Source organism: Trichogramma pretiosum, unplaced genomic scaffold (genome assembly GCF_000599845.2).
Source record: "Trichogramma pretiosum strain Unisexual culture from Peru unplaced genomic scaffold, Tpre_2.0 scaffold10, whole genome shotgun sequence".
Classification (NCBI taxonomy): domain Eukaryota; kingdom Metazoa; phylum Arthropoda; class Insecta; order Hymenoptera; family Trichogrammatidae; genus Trichogramma; species Trichogramma pretiosum.
Window position 1 is genome coordinate 1,820,231 of NW_019641652.1, and position 25,729 is coordinate 1,845,959.

A 25,729-nucleotide genomic window follows, 5' to 3' on the forward strand; every position below is an offset into this window, starting at 1 on the left:
TTTTCATTATCGATGATGTACTTACTCATAGAGGAATTTGTCGCAACGATGGCAAGGATATGGGAAATGAAGCAGAGGTTCGTTTAAGTTGAAAAAAAGTTAATATGGTTTCGCACATTTTTATTTGAATGGCTTTTTACTCATCTTTCAGTCAACATTGTTTTATCATCAAAGTATTACAATAAATTTTCGCGCGGCGTGTGTTTGTATACCAACACATGTATGTATCATAATACGAAAAAACGAAAACAAGAAAAATTAATAATTAAAAACAACGAATCAAACGCGCTTGCATGAAATCCGGAATGCGCGCGTTCCACACGCTCATTAACGTACGAATACGTTTTGATATATATTTCATATACACCGTGCGTTAGTTATACAGTAGTAAAACGAATCGCGTTTATTTTATGATATATTATCATACTTTTCATTTTTATATTATGACTGTGTCACATTATATAAGTACTGAGAAGAAAAATCACAATTATATGGTATTCCGTTAATATATATTATACGTATTTCTGTACCATTGGCATTACATGCTTTTCATACGTTATGATATATAGTAACGCAGATCGCGCGAGATCTTGTCGTTTTGGTTTCTTTAACAGCTTCGTCGTAGTCGTTTTTTTAGTCGACATTTAATGACAATAATAATGACAATAATAATAATATTAATAATGGTTACTTTAAGTATATCGTGTGCGGTCACAGGTATCATGTTTCCTTTCCTTTTACAGAATAGGTCTATCACAATAATTTAAGAAGATTGGGGATACTAGTAGTATTCGGGCGAGGGAGGACTTGTCGTTATTGTTATTCTTATCGCGAACAATAATAACGTTTGCGGCTGCTGCTGCGGCGGCTCTCGATCAGCATCGCTTTCCGCGCGACACGTTGAATCGGAGACTCCGCATAGCCATGGCACGATTGAAGTGACGCTGGGACGGGGCCGTTGGGCCGCGCTGCAAATACTGCTGATGCTGCGGAATCGGCTGTGTTTGCGATTGGCTTTGGTGCTGTTGCTGATGGTGCTGATGATCCGGGGCGAGCGTCGAGTCGTCCTCGCACTCGACGTTGCTCAATACGACTAGTAGTACGCCGAGTACCTACGAGAATTTTTCAACAAAAGCCATGAGTTATATTCTTGCTGTACAACAATGAATCCGACTCTCCATAAGCAAATCTCGCATCTTTGCTCGGAACAATGATCGAGTGAATAATATCTCGATCTCGGACGTTTTTATTTCAATGACAAACGCATCGAAGAGCAAAATGTCGAGTATACACGTACGGAGAGATGAAGTGAAAGACGACAAGATAAAAAATATTACCAAGCATACAATGATGAGCAACGTGTACATGTGCATACTGGCGATCGGCAAAGATTCGACCTCCTTTAAGGCTTTGGCCGCATCAACGAGGTCGGGCTTTAGCTCGAGAGCGTGTCTCAGATGAACAGCCGCTTCTTGAAAGTGACCGTACGCCTGTGAATAAAAAGAAATGTGAGACATTATTAGGCACAATTACCGAAGATAAAAGATGTCAAACCTTGAATATCTGGCCGAGCGTGAGGTACTGCTCCCAAGCGTTGCGATCGGGGGGCTGGAGCTCGAGCGATCGCCTCGCCAGGTAGGACGCGTCGTCGAGGTACTCCAGCACCAGCAGGACCCTGGCCAGATTCAAGAGGACCTCGGCGTTGTGCGGCGACACTGCCAGCGCCCTGCGGAAGCACTCGATCGAGCGCTGAGCGTTGCCCTTGATGCGCCAGAAGTTGCCGATTTGATTGTACAGCTGGACTGATTTCGGTTTCTAAGATTGGAAGAAAAGCTTTGAGTTCGAGTTGACCTTACGGATGCCAGCACGCGTGAAAATATAGCTTTCAAATACATTCTAAAGTAGCTTTATTGGCTTGGATCAGATCAATTATTGTGTTTATAATTTCAACTAAAGTTAATGTCTCGGAAAAATAACTGAATAAGTCGGTTAAGAAACTGAATTCACTTTGTAAATGCCAAATTAAGTAACAATTATGCTATAAGATTTAATAGTAACTTTGTTTCATTATCAATTCACACATGAATTTTCAAGTAAGATTAAATGTTGAACTTGGCATGGTTTACATTGAATTAAAATTTTAGAAACAACGATTTTCCGTAGAATTAAAGAAACGATGTAGTCAACAGTCAAATGTGAAAAATTTCAAGTGCCGCTATGTACCATGGAATGAAAACTTTCTCACGATCCAGGGATCCTTGAGAAGTAATTTTTTTTCTCAAAAATTCAAGCCAGCTCAAAATTCTAATAATTTAAATTTTATTACAAGTATTTTGAATTTAATAAATAGTAAGAGTTGGATCGATCCAGGTTTCATTATTACTTTATTTGCTCATTGCGCAATCAACACTCAAGAGAACGCGCGATACAAGTGGGTATACACTCGAAGAGGTCAATTAAAAGTGCCTCAGGACTCACCTCTCGCTTGGCTCGTTTGAGGCGCCGCTCGAGCAAATCGATATCGAAATCCGTGAGTTTCTCCTCGGTCTTCTTGAACATGTAAACGACGGCGGGCTCGGGCACGAGGGGATGCTTGTTTCTGTTGGCCACGCCGATCAGATTGTCGTAATAGGTGAAATTGACCGGTTTGCCGCAGTCGAGGACGATGTCGTCGCAGGACTGCCCCGACGAGCCGCAGCTCATCGACGCCTGCTGCTGCTGCTGCTCGTTATTGCTATTGCCTTGGCCGGGAGTCGTGGACGACGACGACGACGACGACGACTTGGCCAAGTTGGCGAAGGTCTGCTCGGCCGTGAGATTGCTCGTGCCGGAGGATGGATCGCCCCCAGCTGCAGCTGCCGCCGCAGCGGCCGCGGCCACGGCTGCATAAGTCGCCGCGGCGAAGCGCCTATTCTCACGCGTGCATTTCGATATCGTTATAGATTTTCGACTTTTTTGTGTGTGTTCATTTATTTTTGTTTAGCAACAACTGCGCAATCAGTACGCTAACGTAGAGTACACAACAACACAAGCACTAACTACAAAAATAAATAAAATGGTTGGTTGGTGGGAGTTTTTTCGTTCATTTTTATAATGAAGAGAAACATCTGATAGGATTAGATCAAACTAGTCACCAACAGTAATGTCTTACCAATTGACTAAATAATATTCATGCAAATTAATCGATACAAATTTCAGAGACTTAATTGGTCAGACATTATCGCATAAATTAGCGTCTGTATTGGCATAATGCATGGTACAATTACTGTGTGCGACTAGTTCTAGTTAAAAATACAGTTTAACAAACTCACATAATTGTAGGAAAAGTATAAAAAGAAAAAATATGAGCTGAAAAATTTAAGCTCTGTGACAATGAACGCATGCAATGTTTCTTCATATAGGCTCTATTTCATGAACATTGTTTATACGAAGATGCAGATAAGAATTGTAAGTTCATTATTATTTTAAAATCAATAACTAATACCAACATTCATGAACTTTTTTTTAACTACATGAATTATTTCACATAAAAATCTATCTTTGATGATTATGAATAATTTGGTCATGCTTTTCAATTTCTAACTAAGTCATGCTTTATGTCTTTTGAGAATATTAATAAACATAATCAAGTATATCAAAATTGCTTTGGAATAGATAAGATTTTGACATCGCTTGATAGGTTTCAACCTAACTGCAATTGAATTTGCTGTAGTAATTTTAATAGTATTTTTACGGTTTTTCGTTCTTCTATCATGAAGTATAAAGTTTTTACCATAAATAAGAGGTCGAGCCAAGCCAATATAACATCATATTAGCATGCCAATGAGTATAATAATGTTATACAATCATCTATCAAGTGATTTAATAACAATATCATGTTTCATTTAAAAAACAAACCTTGTTCGCATTCTAAAACTCTTACATTGTGAGATAAGAATTATGATACAATGCTCATGGCTTCCAAAGCAATAATGAAATAACTATCAATTTGTATGAGAATCTTTACCTGTCTTGTCCATGACCATTGGTAGTAGGGTAAGCTTTGCACTCGCTGCAGTGAACTTGCAGCTTATCAGCTGCATTAGAGTCTGTCGCAGTTCTACTCCAGCCCTGACCATTACCTAAACTTATGCTACTGGTAAGTATATTGAGTATGGCATCATCTTCAAGACCAGGTGCAGTCGTGGTAGTACTGCTCATGACAACTTTGTCAGCGCTCAAACGCCAAGAAGTACGCGAGATGGTGAACTTGACCTGTATGACCAGGAAGCAGAGTGCGTAGCTAGCTATCCGGCTTCGCGTCCCCATGATAAACGACTATTTATTTACTCGTTTAGTCAACTTTTCGGTCAGTCTTTGTGTGTCGCTAGAGCTTTGGGATACGCGATCACGCGCTCGCGTTGAAGCACATATCTAGACTTGCGTGCACTTCATGACAAACGGAACGTCGATCATCATCGCGACACTCGCTGCACACCGTAGCACAACACACCTACGGTCACACATTAGAGACATGCACGTCGAACGCGTTAATTATAACTATTTCTCAGTCTTTTGACTCGTCGTTAATTTTGCTCTATGTCCTGCTGCAGGCGTTACTTGATTTGAATAGAAGGATGCTGGTAGCGGTTTCCGTTCGAAAGAGTTGGATCCAGTGCAAAAATTCTAATATCTTTCATCACTTCTCCCTGCAGTCTCTCTCTCGTGCGTGCAGTAGTGCCTCAACTGTTTCGTTAAAACGCGCGACTAGATCGTTTGCTCAACTACGTGTGTGTATCTGTGTCTGCAGTGTGTGTATGTGTGGTGCGTGCGTACGTGTGTGCAGGATCCTATATTTAAATATCTATATAATCGCTCTCGCTGCTCGTCTTCTTTTTATTTGTGCGTTATTTTGTGATGATGTTGTTGTGTGTTGGAGTGCTACTGTGCTGCGCTCGGCGCTCGTCGCTTGCGACTAGTGCCTATAACACATATAGGCTATGCATAAAGCTATGCATATATAGTTGGCTGAAATCGCGCGCAGCAGCGGATGCGAATTCGGTATAGCTATATACAATGTGATGAACGCACTATGTGTGGGTATATGTTTGACTATATACAGCACAATAACAGAGAAGCAGTCGTCCGTCGTGATCGTATAGGTGCGCGCGCGCGTTCGCCCCTCAAACGTGCGAGAGATCTTCTCTATTTACCGCAGTGGTGCTGCTGCTGATGTGCAGTGCTGCCGCCGTCAGTGAGTGCACTAGTCTCTCGGCTAGACGAGTGGACGATCATCACCGCGCGAGGCGTGCATCATGCCGCGATATCGGGGTTGTAACGCATCGTTGGCCGAGCACCGATAGCAGAGCAGTGTCGCGCGCGTGCGAGCCGAGAGGCTTCTGGGCCGCGGGGGGTTGCCCTTTGCCTGTACGCCACATTTTCAGAGGCGTCTGCGCGGGCGGCGAATTCCCTTGGATTGAGTGCACCCGCACTGACGCGCTGTCCAGTGTATAGAATCTAATACGTTTTTCGTCTGCTTCGAACTCCAAACCGGTTGGTACTTTGCACGGCCTTTTGCAAAGATGAAGCAATCGCCGCTGCAGCTTTGTTTCGACTTGACGTATATGAAGGATTCCATTCTGTACGAAGATCTGATCCGTCGAATCTCGAGAATAATGTGACGGAGCCATTAATGTCTCTCCTGAAGTGCCAAAGTCAATCAGATAATCTAGTAGTCATGCGTAAAAAATCTTTTGTAACGAACTTCCATGTCTGACGTACGTAAGTGTATATAAACATACAGCCCGCGGCGGCAAGCATCAATTCAATTGAGAGCGCACTCGAGAGAATGGGAGCATAACGTAAATATCGTCTGCTAGGCACAAGTAAAAGTTCTGCTAACTGACTTGTCTCGCGCGCGACACTTTCGGGCCCGCAGTCGATTGCCTGTCGTCGCAGCTCCGAATCACGAATGGAGCGGCCAAGAAGTGCGTGTGCCGCTTCTTCTTTTTCTGCTTCCTCTTCTTCGTTTTCTTCAATCTTGCAAACATTCCGACTTGAGCATTCGAGGCAACAGCAGCTGCTCGAGTCGTAACGGTACATGTGTACATCGTCTTCTAGCCAACGCGTTATTTTATTAAATAAGAAAAACTAACTCTTCAAAATGACCATCGTCACCTGCATCGCTCCCGTTAACATAGCTGTCATCAAGTACTGTAAGTATTTCTCATTTTACACCCTATAATCATCTAAATTTTAATCTTAAAAGTTCGCTTACAATCATTTTATTTCAAATTTTGCCTCTGTGTAATGTATGCGTTATTAACACATAAACTTGGGTATGTAGCACAGCGGCTTTCACTTCCGATGAAATTCTTCACAAGAAACTACTTCCTATTACAATATTTCTGTGGTAATATTAACTTTTTCGTTCGATTTCAGTTAAAAAATTCGAGTGAAATTCATTTAATTGAAAAAATATTAAAAATGTGTTGGTGACATTTTTTCGATCGTTTTAATCGTTCGATAACAGATACGCGCAACGAAATTAGTGTTGTTTGCCTTATTCATTACTTTTAGAACAAATGAGTGAAATTTTATCGCTGAATTATTCTCATTAAATGTCATGTAATTTATTTTCTGTAAAAAACAATGTTTTCAATTTTTCAGGGGGAAAACGTGACGAATCGTTAATACTCCCGATTAACGATTCTCTGAGCGCTACTCTCGATACCGAACACGTACGTACTGATTGTTGATAGAATAATTTATTTAATAATAATTTTCTTATTAATGATTAAAAATTGAATTCACAGCTCTGCGCAAAAACGACTGTTATGATAAGTCCGAATTTCACGGAAGACCGAATCTGGCTGAATGGAAGGTAATAAAATATTGCAATATTTTATCGTTTATTTGACTACGTAAAATGTATCAACGTGTAATATTATTGCAGTGAGGAATCTATAAATAATCCAAGACTGCAGAACTGTTTGAAAAAAAGTAAGTCATTTGGAAATTTATTCATCAAGATTTGGCATGTATACATTGAGATATAATTTATGACTACAATTTTTAGTCAGACAAAAATCTGAGCTGCCTGCTGAAATGAATGATTGGAAAGTTCATATTTGTTCTCAAAACAATTTTCCAACAGCTGCTGGCTTAGCATCAAGCGCTGCAGGATATGCTTGCCTGGCTTATGCTCTAGCACAGTTATTTAAAGTAAAGGTATACGTTGAGAATAATAATTATGTTTTGAAAAAATTGTTGTCACACTTGAAAATATAATAGTAATAATCATTTTCTATTAGGGAGATATAAGTGAAATAGCCAGATCAGGCTCTGGTTCAGCCTGCAGGAGTGTTTATGGAGGATTCGTTAAATGGTTAATGGGTACTGATCCATCAGGTTGTGACAGTATTGCCAAACAAGTAGTGCCTTCTTCACATTGGTCTGATATGAGGATTCTTGTATTGGTGGTGAATGACAGCAAAAAAAAAGTGTCCAGTTCAGTTGGCATGCAACGAACTGTGAAAACTTCTGAATTGTTATCACAACGAGCTACAACTATTGTGCCTCATAGAATAGTAAAAATGGAACAAGCTCTGCATAACAAAGACTTTGAGACATTTGCTGAATTGACTATGAAAGACTCAAATAATATGCACGCAGTTACTTTAGATACTTATCCCCCTTGTACATATATGAATGATACTTCTCACAATATTGTGGACTTTGTACATGCATATAATGCTGCCAAAAACGTAGTTAAAGTAATTAAATAATTTATTCATTAATTCAAAATTTATTTTAGACCTATGTATCATAGCTGTATTTAAATTTTAGGTAGCATACACATTTGATGCTGGACCGAATGCTACACTATTCCTTCTGGAAAAAGATGTGGCGGAATTCATTGGGGCTCTGAATCATTACTTTCCCCCAGCAGAAAATAGTGATATAAAATATCAAAAAGGACTTTTTGTTGAAAATGTTGTCCCTTCAGAGGTAATTTTTAATTTAACTCGTGAACATTTTTTTAAACAGGATTATTTTGATCACACTTTTTTTTTAATTTTAGAGTATTTTAAAGAATATCAAGTTTGTTGAGCAACCTGCTGGAAAATTGAAGTACATTATTCACACTCGAGTTGGAGATGGACCCAAACAACTTGAAAATAGTAAAAATCATCTTTTGAATGAAGATGGCTTACCTCATTGATTGAAGTATATATAAATATATGATTGATTACTTATAAATATTATTTTTTTATAATAAATCAAATTGTTGTAGCAGAGATTTGATACATTTTATATTCATTAAAATGATAAAATATTATTAATTGTAAAATTAAAAATGTTATCTGTATAAAAGTAATAAAATAGTTTATTTATTATTGTAATTGCATGGTTTTATTATTATTATCTTTTTAATTTATGTAGTTTCTGTAAGTTGATAAACAAGAAACTTACTTTACTGCACTTCTCCCACTCACGCGCATTGCGCGACGAGATCGATTGAAAGTGTCAGAACACACGTGCTCGTCGTCTGCTCCTTGGAAGCTCTCAAAGTGACACAGGTTATGCGTATTATAAAAGATTCTTATTTGTAAAAAATACTTGAGAGTGTAGTAATTTAGTTAATCATAATGGTGAATAATATAGAAGATTGTACCCCAATAATAGAAAATACGACCAATCAAGATATAACAGTTTCTATTCCTTGCAACGATGACAATCAACAATCTCAAGATGTAAACAAAGATGTTACTTTAACTAAAAGACAGTTAAAAAAAATTAAGAAACGCGAACAATGGTTAGAGCGAAAGGGAGAAAAAAGGTAAGCTTAGTGCTTGACGATTTTTAGGTTTTTCTATTTTCATTTTTTATTAACTTTTTTATGTTTTTAGAAAAAAAGAAAGAGCTAAAGCCAAAGAAAGGAAAGCATATGCTAAAGCCAATAACATTGATCTTGGCCCATCTAGAAAGCAATTAAAAAGCTGTACAATGGCTGACAGTCCATGCAAATTAAATGTGACCATTGATTGTTCTTTTGATGAATTGATGATTAGCAAAGATATTGGTAAACTCATTAAACAAACTTTACGGTGCTATTCATTAAATAGAAGAGCAGTTGCTCCAGTGCAATTTTCTCTAAGCAACTTTCAAGGTTTAACTCTGGCTGAAATGAGTAAACATAATGGTTATGAAAATTGGGATGTAAGGATAAAGATTTAATTTTCAATAGCACTAGCTTTGCATATAATAAATTGAAAAATTATTTACAGGTTAAATTTCACTCTCAAAATTACTTGGATATTTTTCCTAAAGATAAAATTGTATACCTGACTAGTGAATCTGATAATGTAATAGAAAAATTGGATCATGATAATATTTATGTGATTGGTGGTCTGGTCGATCATAATAGTCAAAAAGTAAAGAAAGTTTCTTTTAAATATTAAAATTAAAATTTTTGTTATAACATATTGAATTTTTTACAGGGCTTATGTCATAAACTAGCTGTTGAAAATGGTGTAAAACATGGAAGGTTACCATTAGATCATTATTTACAAATGAAAGCTAGAAAAGTTTTAACGATAGACCATGGTAAAATATTTTGATAAAATAATTAAAAAATAATAATTAATTTTGGATGATTATAATTATTACTTTTTTTAGTCTTTGAAATAATTCTTCGAGTAACTGAAGGAAAATCTTGGCAAGAAGCTTTCTTACAAGTATTGCCAGAACGTAAAAATGCCAAACCTGTCCTGGAGAATTCCCAAACAGTGGATAGCGGTACCGATGAATCACAAAAATCACAAAGTGATGAAGAAGGAAAGGATATGCCTACAAGTGAGGTTGAAAAGTCTTGATATTTGTTCAAATTGATGATTTTTATTTAAATCAATTGGTTGCCAACATTTTTTTGGATCTTCCAAACATTAATTGTTCCATATTGAACTGTTTTTCTTGCTTTCGTTCAAGAAACTGTACATATAATTTTTATTTAATCTTAAAAATATTAAATACGTTTATGCTACTTACATAACTAAATATATGTATATAATATATTCTATTAAAAATTTATTTATACAATTGAAATGAATTAATTTGCGACCATAAACTACAGACTCGCTGCAGAAAAGCAAAAATTTTAGCTTCAACTGAAAATGACAAATTTTTTAATTGCCAAGACGATATTTAATTTCAAAAATCGAGTGCTTTCTGACTCTTTAAATGAAAATTCTTGAAAAAAAAAATAAAATATCGCGATGGATGCAGTCACTGATAAAAATAAATACATTTTCTAATAAGTCATAATTAGTGTAAACGTAAAAATGTCCAATCGTGAGATGCGCTCGCAGCGAAGCATGCGTACTCGGAAGAGTGTAACATCCTTGTATGGATGAACTCCTATTAGTGCTTCACACTTAGACTTATGTAAAGCATGTATACATATAAACAGTGGGCTGTATATAACACGCGGTATATACATATAAATACGCTTGGGATTGGCATAAAAGCGAAGACGGACGCTCATACACAAGCGAGCGAACGTAATGAGAGAGAAAAAAAAAAAGAAATCTCACTTGCGCTGCACAGGCACACACAAGCACGCGAGAATATGCACTTTCGCACACAATTTCATCGGCGCGAGAAAACGAAGCCGATCGATGCGATGCGTCGATCGACAGCCCAGGTACTTGCATAATGAAATTTTATCTCACGCGGAACATTTTGCTTAGATACGTATACACAATCATACCCAGTCACATACACACATGTACAGACGTTTTTCCTTCTCCGTCAAAAAAGTTTACAAACGAAAATGAGATGATCGTTGAGAGAGGCAGAATTTTATATAAGATATCGTGTGCGACGATCGCTTAGAAATTCACACATCAAACATGCAAGTATTATTCTTTCGTTTGTTTTTTGTTTGTTTTTGTTTTTTTAAATACGGTTTTTGTCGAGGCAATTTTTCATACATCGGACACATCAACTAATTCAGATCGATCAATGACCTCGAAATCGCACAGAGTGTCGTCGTCGCTCACGCTCACGCTAACATCGAGTTCATCGGCTACCAGGGAGTCGGAGGAGGAGGAGGAGGACGACGACGAGCTCAGCTGCTTAAAGTGAATATTTTTGAAATGAATTCCATCGACCTCGGAGGAGTCGGCGTCGAGCTCCGAAAGTTCAAAGTCGGTGCTACTCGTGTTGCAATCCTCGTGCGAAGGCATCATCTCGACGCTGCTCAAAAGCTCGTCCTCCGAATGATCTGTAAGATTAGCGAGAAATGAGTATAGTTGTTGAAATAGTTTGCTTTATTTCACTGATCTTAGCAGTGCAACACATACCAGCAGGAGAATCGTCGAGCGTAGGCGTGGACGCGAGCTCGCCCGTCTCGCAAGCCCGATCCAGTACTCGGGAATTGAAATTATCGACGTTTGGCAGAAATTCGTCCATCTCTGAATCAATTTCTAAAAGAGATCAGTCGTGATTAACGTTACATCGAAATAAAGAACGAGAGAACGAATAGGGATTACTTTACCTCTAGATGCAAGGTAATCGTCCAATTGCCTGCGCCAGCTGGAATAGTAAAGAGCGACGCCTAAGGTCGAGAGGGCGATGGCACAGGAAACTCTCTCGTCGAAGAAATTCATGAGCCAGACGCTCGCGGGTATACCGACGCCGAAACAGACGCACAACTGTCGAAATCAAGAAGCAAAAGGGGAGCGTAAGAAATGGGGGGTAAATTTAGTCGCGGCTGCGACGACTGCCGGAACTCACGTGGACGAAGCTCTCGTCGCTGAAGGTAGTGGCCAGGTCCGCGCTGAAGGTTCTGACGTCGTCGGCGAGCGTCTTGAGATAGGCCTTGGCCCGCCTCCTCAGCTGGAGCGTGCTCGGCACGGTGGAATTGGCCGGCTGCTGGTCCTCGCCGTCGGCCTCCACGTACTTGTATCCCAGAGTGGCCATCGCGACGGCACTGCTGGCCGTCACAAAGAAGCCCATGCCGAGAACGTGGAAAGACCTAGAGAGAGAGCACGAAAATGAGCATCGTTTGGAGGAGAGGACAGCACTATACGATGCATAATCGACTAGCGCAGAATCGTTGCGGTTTATTTATTTATGCGGTTGCACGAGAGCTGTTATCGTCGCGTGTCCGCGATCGAGCTAGCTGGAGCAGCCGCAACGATACACGATAAAAATTGCTGTCGGCACGCAGTCGTTCTAGCGGAGTGCTCGGCGCGTTTGAAACATCGCGACAACGCATGACGTATGGCGCGTGCAGCATTGTTTATGCGCGAAAGTCGCCCCGATAATCGGTATCGCGATGTATGCGCGTTGCTCGATGTGCGCGCGTACACAGCACGATCGTCGCCAAGCTCAATGACGTTCTTACTCCACGTCGTCGTCGTCGCTGACCGCCTATTACTCGCATCATTAGTTTAATTTATAGTTGAAATGGAAACATTCCAATGAATTGCCGCGAGCGATAAGTGCTCGAGCAGCTGTAGCTGTAGCTCGACCCGGCTCGATCGGCACTTTTCTGGCGCATGCAAATTCAAAACCGTTGGCATCGAAGCCGAATCATGCTACCGATTTTGTCCTCCATTTTAAGCTATATAAATTCGATCAGGTCCGCTTGTCGATCGGCGGCTGCACTTGTACAGTAGCATCGTCGAATAAGGAAATCGCCCGGCTATATAACGATATTCGCAGATACTCAGCGCGATCGAGCCGCCGATCGAGTACCTCACCTTGTGCCAAAAACCCGCATCTGCGCGATCGTATTCTCTTACGCATTTTTCAAGTTTCGTAAGGCTGCAACCTCTGGAGCACCTTTTACAGGATACCAGCGATACAGCAACTACTCGTGTTAATTAGGTATAGTCGCGATCGCGTCTAGTCTGCAGACTTTGACGGATACAGATACATTTTGTCGAGTCTATCCGACCTGCGCAATTGCATTGGGAAGCATTGATTTACACGTACGGGCGTCGTTACGACAACGATCGAGTTTTCGTATTATTTTTACATCAATCGCGGATTCGAATCACAATAATCGTCCAGTTCGGAATCGCGCCAACGAGTCGTAGCCAGCGTGTAAATACCAAAGAAACGTTTGTCTAGAAGCTATCTTTGGATTATGATTCCACAAGCCGGCTGTATTGCGTATGGCAATCATTACAAGCCCATTCGAGCGAGCTGTGCGTATACGTGCGTAAGCGTGTATCGTCATATATACGTACCAAAAAACAGTGAGGAAAATCATGCTGGCCATTAAGTAAAGATCTGCGTTGTTGCTCAAGAGAAATTCATGCACGATTAGTGCGATCTGGTCGATGTGGGCTTGGGTTAGCGCGTAGGGCCGCTGCGGCTGTTGCTCCGGCTGCTCCTGCAGCTGCTGTTGTTGTTGCTCCGGCGAGTCGCGCGGCCGCCTACCGAAGAAGCTTCGATAGCGGCGATGCTCCAGGCAACTGCGCCGCAGCTCGGCGTACCTTTGCAGTGCTCTCTCCATCGTCGTTGTTTATCTTTAGAATCGTCGGCGTTTGGCGCGTAATTATGCAGGCCGATGATGGTTTCGTTGCGCGACTCAACAGCAACGGACGCGACGGCGGCGACAGCAACGGCGACCGATCGACACAGCAGTTGAGGCGAAAGAACGAGGAGATGGCGATGAATCGAGCGTCCTCTGGATGACGATACCGCCAGTTGGCATGTCGACGATCTGTTGCTGCTCCTCTTCCTAGGTCGTCGTCTTGGTCGTCGTTCGCGGGGCTTCTTTTTCTACGCCGCTAGCGCACCGCCAACTACTACTTCTGTTTCCGTCTTTCGCCGCTGCCACCGATGTGGCCAACGCAGAGAGCGCCGCTGCCGATGATGTTGATATGATTATTTTTAGATCTCTACTAGCTGTAGCTGTAACGACGCGTGTGTGCGCTTAGGCCTCCTCTTCTCTCGCTCTTTCTCTCTCGGCGTTGTGTTGCAGGAGAGGCGACGAGCCACGACGAAGCGGCTGAGAACTGCTGCTGCTTCTGCTTTTTGGAGAAAAAAGATAAAGCGAGTTAAATACCGTCATAATCATAATATAGCCGAGTGTTATATTTATGAATAAGTTCGTTGACTCCGAGCTGCGCGTCGAGGCCCGAGCATCGCGGCCCGCGGCGCTATTGTTCTCGGAGCCACACTTTGACAACGCGCGACTGCAATTGCGATCGATTGTGGAATTATATTGCTGATCGATGGGGGGACACGCGGACCGGATCGTTTGGATGAGAGCAGCTGCGAACGAGCTGCAGATCGTCTAATGTCAACAAACACGACGTAAAACACGCGCGACGTGGCCCCAACATCCGATTAGCCCGAGAGAGCGACCGAGAGCGAGTGAAACAAGCTCGAGCAAATTGCCTCGTTGATCGGCATATACATCGAGAGTCTCGAGTCGCACAAATCGATCTTTTCAACGATCTCGTTACAAGAGCTGCAACGCGACGCATCGTGCGACATTTCGCATTGTTCAAGCCAACTCATAGGTATATAGAATTTCCCGAATGCCGAGCTCGATTGGATTCGGCTTATATTATAAACGTGTCTTTTTTCGCCGCGTATAATCAATTTTCGCTCCGATATGCAAGTGCGACGTGCTCGAGATAGAGCAAGCCGAGAGAGAAGCGAAGCGAAAATTTGCTTCATTTCGTCCACCTTGACGAGCTTTATACATCGGGTATTTAATATTTACATGCGAATGACAGCTCCGATACGATTGGCGTCTATAGGTAGCCAATCTCGAATCGAATGTAATTGCGTAACGATCGTCGTCGCGATCGTGCCGTCTATTTCTCTCGATATACGCGCCACGTTGATCCATCGGACTCTACTTGTTATGATTCTGCGCTCATTTAGCATAGTCGCTCAAAGTTGCCTTAGTTTGTATACTCGAGCGCACATTTCGCCGCTTTTCATTTTGAAACGTGCGCGGCGAACACGCTTTTTCACGCGACGCGCGATCTGACTCATCCGATACATATCCCCTTTTTTTATCATAAATACGTCAACTCGTTTTTCTTGCTTCGGAACGGCGAGTATATGCACGATAAATTTTACAGCAACAAAAAAAAAAGTACGAACGAGTCAATTACTGGCAGTGTTTACTTGTTTTAAACAGAATATGCTAAAGCCAAGCAGCTCCGAATGCTGCTGACGAAACGTCGCGCGCTCGGCCGTTGTAAAAATATTCCATCGGACTAATCGTACATGTATAGTTGTGTTTATAGCTACGAACAAAAACGAGTGTCGAGAAAGAGAGAGAGAGGAGTCGCGATCTTCGAGTGCACCAGCGAAAACTTATGTAAATATCGCTGCTGTCCCGGCCGCCATATTCACAGATACACAAATATTCGTGCAAACGCCGAAAATTCGGCGCAACATAATTTTTGCACTTTAGACTAATGCGTACATACGTATACATTAGTGTATGAGTGCAGACTGGAGTCAGTTATCTGAGATATTCTGCCTCTATTCGATGATTTTACAATATATTTATAGAAGCTTTTTTCCATCAAGGTTATTGGTATTTTTCAACAAGTTCTTACTATTTTTTCTTTCTTTTTTTCTTCTAAAAACATGTCTGAACTCTCAGATGAGACGTATTTACACCCTAATTCTAATATAATTTAAAGACAATTTTCGGTCAATATCGTTTCTTTGCGAGATGTAAGAATTGCAAAAATAAAAAAAACGAGCTTTTTTGGCCTTTGACTTGTATGCGAAATGAATTTTTATCGTTCGTCATCGCCGTTTGGTCCGAATCCGAATCAGTTCCGAACGCAAGAAAAAGTCCAGCTGCGGCGGGAATCGAGTCGATGAAAATTGACTACGCAACCTTTTGACATTGGCGTATTTGACACGGCTTTCAAAAGTTGACGCAGCAGTGGCGGTGCAGCGCGCGGCGGAAAAGACGATAATTGGTCAGTTAAAACATTGCGCATGTATAAACGCGTCAGAAAAACCGGTCGAGTAGCAACACTCGCCGAAACAAAGAAAATTACAAATAGTCGAGGAGAGCGAGAAATAGGCTCGTTCGGCGTAAGTGCGTATAGTTTTTGAGATAACGTAAACGGGCATCTCAGCGCGAGTACGAGCTATGAAACAAGTGCAGCCGGCTACTGTGCGTGCACACAGCAGTGCATACATAAAAGCGAAGAACGTCGCAGCTTCTCTTTATATCGTGGATAGGCTTCCATATCGCGGCGGCGGCCTCCCAAGGTGAATCGTTTTCATGGCTCGCGTCTGTATACGTGTGTGCCTGTGCAACTTATCCTAACGGTAGTTGTACGCACGATCGGCCTTCTCTCTCGCGACGGCGAGCAAAAAATCGATACACATGATATACACGCAATTAAGCGCGCAGCTTGATCGACCGAGCTATCCATGAAAACTTATATAGCAAACTAATGAAAATCAAAGTCGCGCGGACGACAGCAATAATTCGTTGAAATAATTTAATCTCGCATTGTATTAATTCGCTGCATGTATGCGTGTAGGCGATAACGGAACAATCGTAAACGGCGTATTTTTATACTCGTTGGCGTCATTACTTGGAGCTCTGAAAAATCCGAGTCGAGCGGCGGCTGGGATATCACTCGGTAACAGCCGCATCTCTTGTACTATCGCGTTTCCGCTTCTCGATCTGCGTCTGTGTGGTACTAAGAAGAAAAAAAAATAGTAAAGGTTTTTTGCAACTTTGAAAAAAAAACAGAGACTCCGGGCGCTGATTTCGTACAGTCGAATGTCCAAGTGCGCGTGTAAATGTGTGGGCGAGTATAACGCGACTACAGTCGAGCGGGCTCAATCAGTTACTTTACGTAATGGCTCGCGTGCATGTGCCAATGCCGTCGCCGCTGCTCTTCTGCCGTGTGCCCGTATATAACGCGCGAACGCAGAGAACGCGTGCGTAACCCTTTTTAGTACATGTATAAATTCTCGCGGCTATTATCGCGCTATTAATAGCTGTGCGCGACAGAGATAAGTACGTGGATTTTCTTCCACTCGTGCTTGAGCCGCGAGTCAAAAGAGTCCAGTAACAAGGGCCCGCGAGGAGAGTCAGGGATTACAGGGAGTTTCATTCATAAAAGTTGGCCTGTACGACGCCGAGCTTTTTACATATCGAACCGCAAAAGCTCGCGTGCGATCGAGCGCACACGCGGAGCTGGCAGGGCGCATGACTATTCGGAAGCACTGCTGCAGCTGGCTTTGTTGCGCGCTATCTCAACGGCCTCGAGTGCACTTGGAGACACGGTGTATATACGACACCGCACCAGCTCTGCTGGTTTGTAATACATTTAACGCGATTTCTTTGGATTGGCGCGTGACGACAGTTCTCGCCTTGTTCGCAGCTCCCCGCGACACGCAGCATTATTATTATTCGTTATTGTTATCATGGGACACTTGGCTGCGTATTGATTTCTAGCTCGAGCTCGCGAGACGCATTCGGTGTATTTTAGTATTTCAGTACGGCTGCATGGGGCGCGTGTGCCATCGAGCCAAGGCCAATTACAACGTCTTATTCGACGAGCTCCCTTCGATCGATATCTGGGCTGCACCTTTTATAATAGCATAAACACAATAATATATACTTTATTAATCCTAATCCTATATCCTTGACTGCGCCGTGGTAAACAGTTCTATACCTGTCGAATGCATCACGCTCGAAATAATAGGGAATCTATCGTTTTAATTAATATCGAATCTCGAAATTCAATCGTGACAAATCCGAGAGGGCATACCGATCCTGGTGGCACGAATCTTATACGGTTGTAGAAAGAAAGCTCGGTTATAATGCCTACATAAAATTCATCCCACAGCGTTTCGTAACTGTAGTAGGCACAGACGACACGAGCCGCTTCTGAAATCCAAACAAACTAAACAAGTGGAATCTGGATCACCTCATTCGCATTTTACCATCGCTACTTAGTCGAGCAAGTGCTATATGTATCGCGTAGGCGCTCGCGAGCATCATCGGCGCGGCACATAAATAATAACACCAACAACTCGACGATCGGGCGCAGAAAGATATACGTTTCGCGTGTACCACGAGTATTTATACGAGCTGCGTGAAAAATCATCAAATTGATCGCAGGATAGTTCGAGCTCTAACGGGATAAATTAATCCTCGCGTCGAGTATCGAGGCGGCTGCGTCTACGTAATCAAGTATGTGCCGCGAACAAAGGCCACCAACTCGTTCGTGCACGTATTTGAACGCGCGAGTATATAAATGCAATCGTGCGCAAGTACGAAAAAAACACAGAGAGAAAAGCGCACGGATAAGTTGACTTTTTTTCTGCAAGAATAAATAATAGCGTGGAACACGAGGTAGGTATTTCACATTCTCTCCTGCGTATCATTATAATCGACAAAACATGATGCATTTGGTGTAGAGTACTAATAAAAGCGTCGAGCCATGCATGCAATGCACACACACACACACACACTCGTGCACAGAACGTCGACGGACTATTGTGATATATTCTGTAATCATGACGCAGAGCTCGAGCTCGCGCAAATTAAGTCTACGTATCGAGTTTTTTTGAGTTGGTAATTGATACTTGGGTGCGAGGAAAAAAAAACAACAACAACGACGGAGGATAAGGCGCGAAAGCGATAAGAAACAATCGAAATGGACATTGAGTTGGAGCGCAAAAAGAGAGAGAGAAAAAAACAAAGCTCGGATGCTCCGAAAAAACAGACCGAATACTCGGACGAGGTGCGTGTAGAATATTATTCCGTTGCATCGCGAGTACAAGTGTTGCCGTACAAAGCGACGCGAGTCTATTGGAAAAACGATAAAAGCGGAAACGATAAGAATCAGTTTGGTCGGCAAGACTGCTGCGAGCGAGTCGAGAGAGAGAGAAAGATAGAAGTAGGCACGTACGAGATATAGGAGTACTGGCAAAGACGACAGTCTCGGCGTTCACTCTATATGTAGCTGCAATTGCCGACTTTTCCACCGCAACATATGCTCAGCTATTTGGCATGTATGTATGCACGATACAGTGCGTTTATATATTATAAAATGCACATGTTATACCGTGGACTGCACACCGTCTATATCGGCCTCGCGTGCTACGATGCCGAGAGCTTCTCTCGTGCGCGCAGAGAAAAATCAGCTATGCACTCGCGATTTTTGCGCCAGTGTAAACGCATTATACACGGCAAAAGTGAGTAACGACACGTAATCTATGCAAAAAACTCACGTGCACATACCCATGTCATGGGTTAGCAGCAAATTATTTGTAAAAACGTCTAAATGTATATTTATTCCCTGTTACAGCGCTAGACCTGTAGCTTCGAATCTGTTACCTGTAATACGCAATAGACGCCACGACAGAAGCTTTTCCGAAAGTACGTAAGACGCGTAGTTGCGCCGCGACGTCTGCATAATGCAATAATCATGGATGTGTGTAAAGCTATAACAAGACTGCATCGATACGCGCTTGCGAATCGCTGACGACGCAGCGGAGCTCCTAGGCTTCTGTGCGGGATAGCCTATGTGTGTGTCACTTAGAGCTCTGGAGGATTCCCGAAACAAAAAATAGCGGCAACCATAGATATGTTAAAACAACGACGATAGCAGCCACAACAAAAACAACGGCGGTGACTCCAGGTAATGGGAGCAGCTGATACGAGTATTTTAACGCCAAAATGTGTGTGTATGCGCCGTGACTCGTACGTACGTATGTAGGAAAGAATCACTACTCGCAGCTAAATGTAGCGGATTGAGGTAGAGTTGCAAGAAACCTTTGTTCGATCCGCAGCTCGACTCGAGCAGTTAGCACGAAGACGAAGAAGACGACGTTATACGACGATAGAGCAACGCTCGGCGTATACCTACACTCGCTCTCTCTCTACTCGCAATATACAGGCGAAGTTTAGACGTGCTCGGCAGTACACGAGTGTGTAATACAACTTGGCACGTGATGCAGTACCAAACAACGAGAGAGACACACAAACACACAGATGTATAGAGCTACATTCTCCGTCTGTAATTGTGTACATGCACGTCAGGCGTATAAATTTGGATTTTCGTACGATTTAACGATGGGGAAGCTCCTGCGTAGCGGCGTCGTATACAAACACACGATTGCTCGTACTTGTCGCAGCCTCGTAGAAATTGATAAAAGTATGATACATATTTGCGATATCGACGGCGGCGTACATCGAGTTTTTGTCGCCTGGCTTTTCCGCGCGCCTACATGTAGCATATCGGTGGCAGCGTGCAGTCGCCAGCCAGTGCAGCATGCAGCACACGAAGGTATTCCGTTTCACGGCTGCAAGTCGTTCGCGCGCGCTTATAAGGCTATAACGCAGCCTCGCTCGTATTATTTTCATTTTTCAGATCTGCCTATCTATATAGGTAACTAACTAGCGACTCGTACGAGCCAAGTGGGAGTTGTAGGTTATTCGCGAGAGAGCTGCGCACCATATAATTACGATAGATTTTTCGCAACAGCGACGGCCGCTACTGCTGCTGCTGCTGCTAATGCGCTCGTCGTTGCGCACACGGCTATGTAATTTAAAAGGCTCCGTGCAGACGCAGCAGCAGCGGGCATTTGACGTTTCGCGACTCGATTCCGCAGCAGCGAAAATGACGAATGCAGCGAAGTAGGGGCTCTGCTGCATGCTAGATCGTAGACCATTGTTATGATCGGGGCTCGCTCTAGCACAGGGCCGAGCATCGCAACGCTGTACACATTTGTCCGTTTGTCGAGATGCCGAGGAGCGAATCGCAGCACGGAAGGTATATGTGAATACGTCGTGTACCTGCGCTGACTACGAGCGACGAGTGCGATGCAGTTTGGCCCAATGTTATTGCGCGACAGCAGACGAGATGTCGCAGCTGCGATTCGATTCACCTACTGATCGGCGCGGCGTACAGCAGGCCAGGCACCGAACATGTAAAGACACTACGACGACTCGATGCTCACAGTCGCACACTTTACAGGCACCAACGACACTGCAGCGAGCCAAATGTACTGCTGCGATGCACCTTCGCTACGTACGATGCTACGCGAAATCACTTTTGTTTTTCTGTTTAGGCATACGAGCCGTGGCGTAGGTGTGTGGCGCACTGGCACGCGCAGCCGAGCTCGTTGTACGGTACGATCTGACTGACGCGCGGACGACTGACTTTCGGAGCTGCTGCTACTGCCTGAGGCCGTTTCGGCCGTGACGCGCGACTTGCGCAGGAGAAGGGAAGAAGAAAATGTTTTTACCACGAGCGAGCTCTCGAGTGCTGCTCGCCTGTATATATGGCTCTATATCGCGTACAATGTGTATCGCGAGCCACGACCAGCAGCAGCAGCTGAGTCGCTATGTGTGTGTATGCCTCCCTCTCCACTTTTCCCCCCTTATCGGATGATGAGCAGTTCGAGCCTCTCCTCCACGCATACAAGCGCACGCTCGCTCGTTCTCGCACACATACACACACGCGCAAAACGATAGTCACGATTTTTCATTGTTTCCTCGGACTCGCTGAATATTACAACGAGAGCTGTCGTCTTAGTTATGAGCCACGATCTACCCTACTTCCACTGCAGCGTAGTCCCGTACCGAGAGCCAAGGGATCGAGCATGATTTTGGGAAAATTTCACCCTCGCCAGCTACTACGCTACCTATCTGAGGATCGTACGGCAGACATTCGCGTCACCAGTAGCTGCACACATGTCGAATTTCGCCTTCACCCGCGCACCAGAGCTGCCTATATATTTGTCATACATATGTATACACACTCATACAGAGCCGTATTCAAGGCCGCTTAACGCGCGAGCTAGCGAGAGAGAGAGCCAAGTCACAAAGCAACAGAGAACGAGCGCTGGAAGCGAGTATGGATTTTTCAGGGGTGCCGGGTTGATGACCCACAGACACGTGTGCTGCAATCGCCTTCCTACTATATACCTATATTTTTACCTTATACAATAGACATCTTCCACTTTGTACGAGTTTGCGTGAAAAATCGATCGAAACTCGCAGTGCTTTTTCTCTGATTCGTTCAAGACAAGATCGACGCGAAAAATGACATATGTAGCTCGGAAGGGAGTTGATTCTAATCAATAAACGCAAAACTAGATTAGTTTAATCAAATCCCTCGCAGTCGGAGAGATTCAAGGAAGTATCTATTGACAGCGACGAAAAAAAAATGACGGATCGCGGCAACGACGCGCGCCGATCGCGTTAATTGTGTAACGGCTGATGCAATCGCTTCCTAATTGTACACCGAATTTCGACTCCTTTATTTTCTTTGTCCAAATCCCAAATACCGTGCCCCAATCGTGGCGACGAAATAAATGACACGAAAAATGACGAAATTATTTTCGATCGGCGATAACGACGAGTAGAGGTGAGCGTGCGTTATTTTGCGCGAGAAATTGCGCGGCAGCTTTAGCATTTTGCGACTCGGAGAAGCGGTATATCTTCGTCATCTCGCGCTCGCGACGTTTCTGCGAGGTGTGCACAATGATACACACACACACACGCGCGCGAGCGTAATCTGTTTTTGTACATTTATTATACTTTTCAACGATAAAACTCGTCGAGCTTCTCATCCCGACATCGTCTTGCGCGCACACTCGAGCGAGCTTATCGCGCAAATTCGCAAGCGCTGCAATTTTCAATTAACGGGCCAAACTTCGCGTAAACAAAGGCTCGATTTTCCGGCTTCAGGTGAATGTTTATTCGAGCGGATACTGCATATAAATAAATGGCACTTGTTTTTTTTTGGTCGAAACAAAGTTGTCGAACGATGGAAAATGCCGAAACTGATTGTTCGAGTGGCCGAGCTTGCAGACGATTGGAAATTTACATCTCCAAGTTGTTTTCCGAAAGTTCGCATTCGTACATTCACGAGTCTGTATAGGTTCTAGGAAGAGCAAGTGGCACCACGACCTGTTTATTGTTGCAATCGAGTGCTCTGTGCGTCTGCGTGGCTAAGTTTATATTTGCATGCGCTCGATTAAGAAGAAAACAATAATTCACGACACGATCAAACGTGACCGATAAACGACGCTCAATGATACGCTATATGTATATGTACTAAATACAGATACGTGAGTCGATCCACTCATTTATGGCGTGTTTATAATATATTTGTATATCGGTTGGTGGCTTTTATCACTAATCGTACGCACATAGAGTACGCACATGTGATACAATTTCACGTCCTCACGCGAGTTTAAAAAAAATATATCGAGGCAGGTTTTTCCGATGGTCTGGAAAACGTTCAAGCTGATGCGCGATCGAAAAAAGAGAGAGAGAGAGAGAGGAGAAAAAAGCTACGCGTTTACATTCGACTGATCTGGCCGCGAGCGTGTACTTAATGAGTGCGTATAGGTCGTGGCGCGTTATTGTCGCCATTATAATGGCGATCGATTAGAAATTCAATTAAATGTTGCGAAACGATCGGAGAGATAATGAATTTCGAGCGCGAAGGGAAAGGAAAGAGAGAGAGAGAGAGAGAAAGAAAGAAAGAAAGAAAAGAAAAGAGAGAGAATCTCACCTCGATGATTCAGGCGGAGCAACGATATTGGCGCGCGACAGCTCGAAAAAGCTCTCGAACGTCGCAGAGGCAGTCTTGGTCGGTGCAGACGAGCTGAATTCAATTTACAGGAGTCACGCCGACTGTATAGCTAACGAAGCGATTGGAAAAACTCGCGCAACACCTCTCGTTCGCACACACGATCGAACGAGCCGACTTTAATACTAAACGTGGAAAATCTCGTTGACTATATGGTATACGCAAGTATTACTCTCTCGTGTACCTATATCACCGTAGTCGTGCGTGAGCCAAGTGCCGCAGCTGCGTTATATTGCCTGCGGGAGACTCGATCGCGCACTGCACTGGCACACTGGCACACAGTCGCACGAGCTATAGCAAAGACACACGTATACATATAGCAACGTGAGCAATATGTGCATGCGAGCTGCGGCGTCAATGCGTTGAATTGCGCGCGGCCAACTGCACTTGGGCCGGCATCCGCGCAAGATAATAAACATCAGCCGATGTGTGCAGCTCATTAAACATATCTAGTAAAACGAAATCGCACGACTGCTTTTCGTTGTTGTTTTGTTGTTTCTCGGCATCGCGAGCAATTGTCGCTGATCGAGCCAATCGTATAGTTTGGAAAATGCAACTGGCCCTTTGCGATCCCATATATATTGCGCGCGAATCGGCATGCGCACCGATCTACGCAGTAGACGACGCGGTTGAGTTTTTACCGCTGCGCATCGTGTGATTCACCTGCTCCGACTATATAATGTGTTGATGTTTTGATTGAGTTGCGTGTAGTTGCGCGTCGGCGACGCCAACACGTGACACGATGATTCCCATTCATGAATGAACATTTTCGTTTTTTGCGCGCACATCGTCAGCATATAACTGCGCAATGTCTCGAACGCCGAGGCTTGTTTTGCTCTCGCGACTTTTGGCAAACTCTTGTCGTCTTGGCTTATTTTCGTAGCAATCGTGCGTATACTCGTATAGCTCAAAAGTATGCGCTCTTGCTATATGCGCGCAATAAGTTTATCGACTTATTTTGCGGCTTTTTAGAGACGACGTCGTCGCACTGTTTACAAACAATCGAGAGCTGGCTTGTTTACAATGAACGACGACAAAGTCGCACGAGCAAAGTTGCCGATTAATCTACAATATGCGATATCTCGCGTATACATATATTGTTGGACTGGTGGGGCGTCCCCAGTGCAGACCGCGAGCCGATATGTATAGTATTTTGCCGATAAATTTTCTAAACTTTCATTGCGATAAATGTAAGCCACGCGCGGAGCGTCGATACGTCCACGAGTAATAAAGTGGCTCGCGCGCGCTTATACAGCTGCCTTTATAATATCTATGCGGGGAAAGTCAATGTAAATTCGTGCCGCGTGAAACAACTACTGTTTGAAACAAAATTTAACTACTCTCTTTTTTTCGAAAAATATATAATTCCTCGGTGAAAATAAATGGCTTTTAATTGACTCCTGTTATGGTGTCGGAACAGGCCCAATAACTACATAGCTGCACGATACAATAAACACAACATCGTGTGTTTTAGCTCGAGTACTCGAGATACGTCTGCTTTTTTATTTGGGGAGAAAAAAATAATGACATCATCTTTTTTACGAATTCGAAACAGGCATCGTCCGATATGTATATCGGTCCCCTCCAGCGCCCCAGGCGATCCAGCCTGTACACACACATTTATACCGTGAACACAGCTTGTCCTATATCATAGCTGCTGTGTAGTTTAGTCTTCCCCAAGGACTCGTTTTCGCTTTTGCTTTTGGCCTTTCACTATGCGCGATACACGGATAGGTATATTATCGATGGAGACGTGCTCTATACGCTCAGCCTATCTCGAGTTTTCGTTTATGCTCGCCCGACGACTGACCTCCATATGATATTTTCCCTCGGTACTCCTCAAAAGTCTGGCTATTATCCCTTCGAGCCATATACGCACGAGTCGATATCTTTCCTCGGCCGAGAAGAGAAATTCTGAATGTCATGCATGTTTTTCTCGGCTCGGCCAAAGGTGTGTGTGTGTGTAGGTATAGCTATATATCAGATTTCCCGCACCACGCAATATGTCTCGGCGATTGCGCGAAACACGAGCAACGCGATACGCGACAGAATTTTCAGCATTTCTTTTCCTCGCTTTCTGGCTTCTGTCCGCTAGCTTCGGTCATGTA

General features: G+C 43.4%; 4 protein-coding genes across 7 annotated transcripts; 2 read left to right on the plus strand and 2 right to left on the minus strand.

The window, feature by feature from the left end:
* Positions 1 to 103: 103 nt before the first annotated feature.
* On the minus strand, positions 104 to 5,083 carry LOC106659078. Its single transcript, XM_014381386.2, has 5 exons — positions 4,007 to 5,083; positions 2,479 to 2,908; positions 1,555 to 1,815; positions 1,338 to 1,490; positions 104 to 1,112 (listed from the first exon to the last, which is right to left on the minus strand). The coding sequence occupies exons 1-5, from the start codon at positions 4,306 to 4,308 to the stop codon at positions 876 to 878; spliced, it is 1,383 nt and encodes a 460-aa protein (XP_014236872.1). The 5' UTR covers positions 4,309 to 5,083; the 3' UTR covers positions 104 to 875.
* A 144-nt stretch (positions 5,084 to 5,227) lies between these two features.
* On the plus strand, positions 5,228 to 8,274 carry LOC106659079 (diphosphomevalonate decarboxylase). Its single transcript, XM_014381387.2, has 8 exons — positions 5,228 to 6,194; positions 6,649 to 6,719; positions 6,795 to 6,862; positions 6,935 to 6,981; positions 7,058 to 7,209; positions 7,293 to 7,754; positions 7,828 to 7,989; positions 8,063 to 8,274. Exons 1-8 carry the CDS (start codon positions 6,143 to 6,145, stop codon positions 8,201 to 8,203), a joined length of 1,155 nt encoding a protein of 384 aa, XP_014236873.1. The 5' UTR covers positions 5,228 to 6,142; the 3' UTR covers positions 8,204 to 8,274.
* Positions 8,275 to 8,414: 140 nt separating this feature from the next.
* LOC106659107 (tRNA methyltransferase 10 homolog A) lies at positions 8,415 to 10,200 on the plus strand. Its single transcript, XM_014381446.1, has 5 exons — positions 8,415 to 8,821; positions 8,892 to 9,201; positions 9,270 to 9,416; positions 9,483 to 9,588; positions 9,661 to 10,200. The coding sequence occupies exons 1-5, from the start codon at positions 8,631 to 8,633 to the stop codon at positions 9,855 to 9,857; spliced, it is 951 nt and encodes a 316-aa protein (XP_014236932.1). The 5' UTR covers positions 8,415 to 8,630; the 3' UTR covers positions 9,858 to 10,200.
* Positions 10,201 to 10,216: 16 nt separating this feature from the next.
* LOC106659108 lies at positions 10,217 to 23,880 on the minus strand. Of its 4 annotated transcripts, none has more exons than XM_014381449.2 (6): positions 23,544 to 23,880; positions 13,242 to 14,027; positions 11,779 to 12,019; positions 11,540 to 11,696; positions 11,346 to 11,468; positions 10,217 to 11,266 (listed from the first exon to the last, which is right to left on the minus strand). In XM_014381449.2, the coding sequence occupies exons 2-6, from the start codon at positions 13,508 to 13,510 to the stop codon at positions 10,968 to 10,970; spliced, it is 1,089 nt and encodes a 362-aa protein (XP_014236935.1). In that variant the 5' UTR covers positions 13,511 to 14,027; positions 23,544 to 23,880; the 3' UTR covers positions 10,217 to 10,967. The 4 variants fall into 4 exon arrangements, with proteins under 4 accessions (XP_014236935.1, XP_023315697.1, XP_014236933.1 ...); XM_023459929.1 differs by having other exon boundaries at positions 13,242 to 14,030; XM_014381447.2 differs by lacking the exon at positions 23,544 to 23,880 and adding an exon at positions 20,813 to 21,178.
* Between the last annotated feature and the right edge of the window lie 1,849 nt (positions 23,881 to 25,729).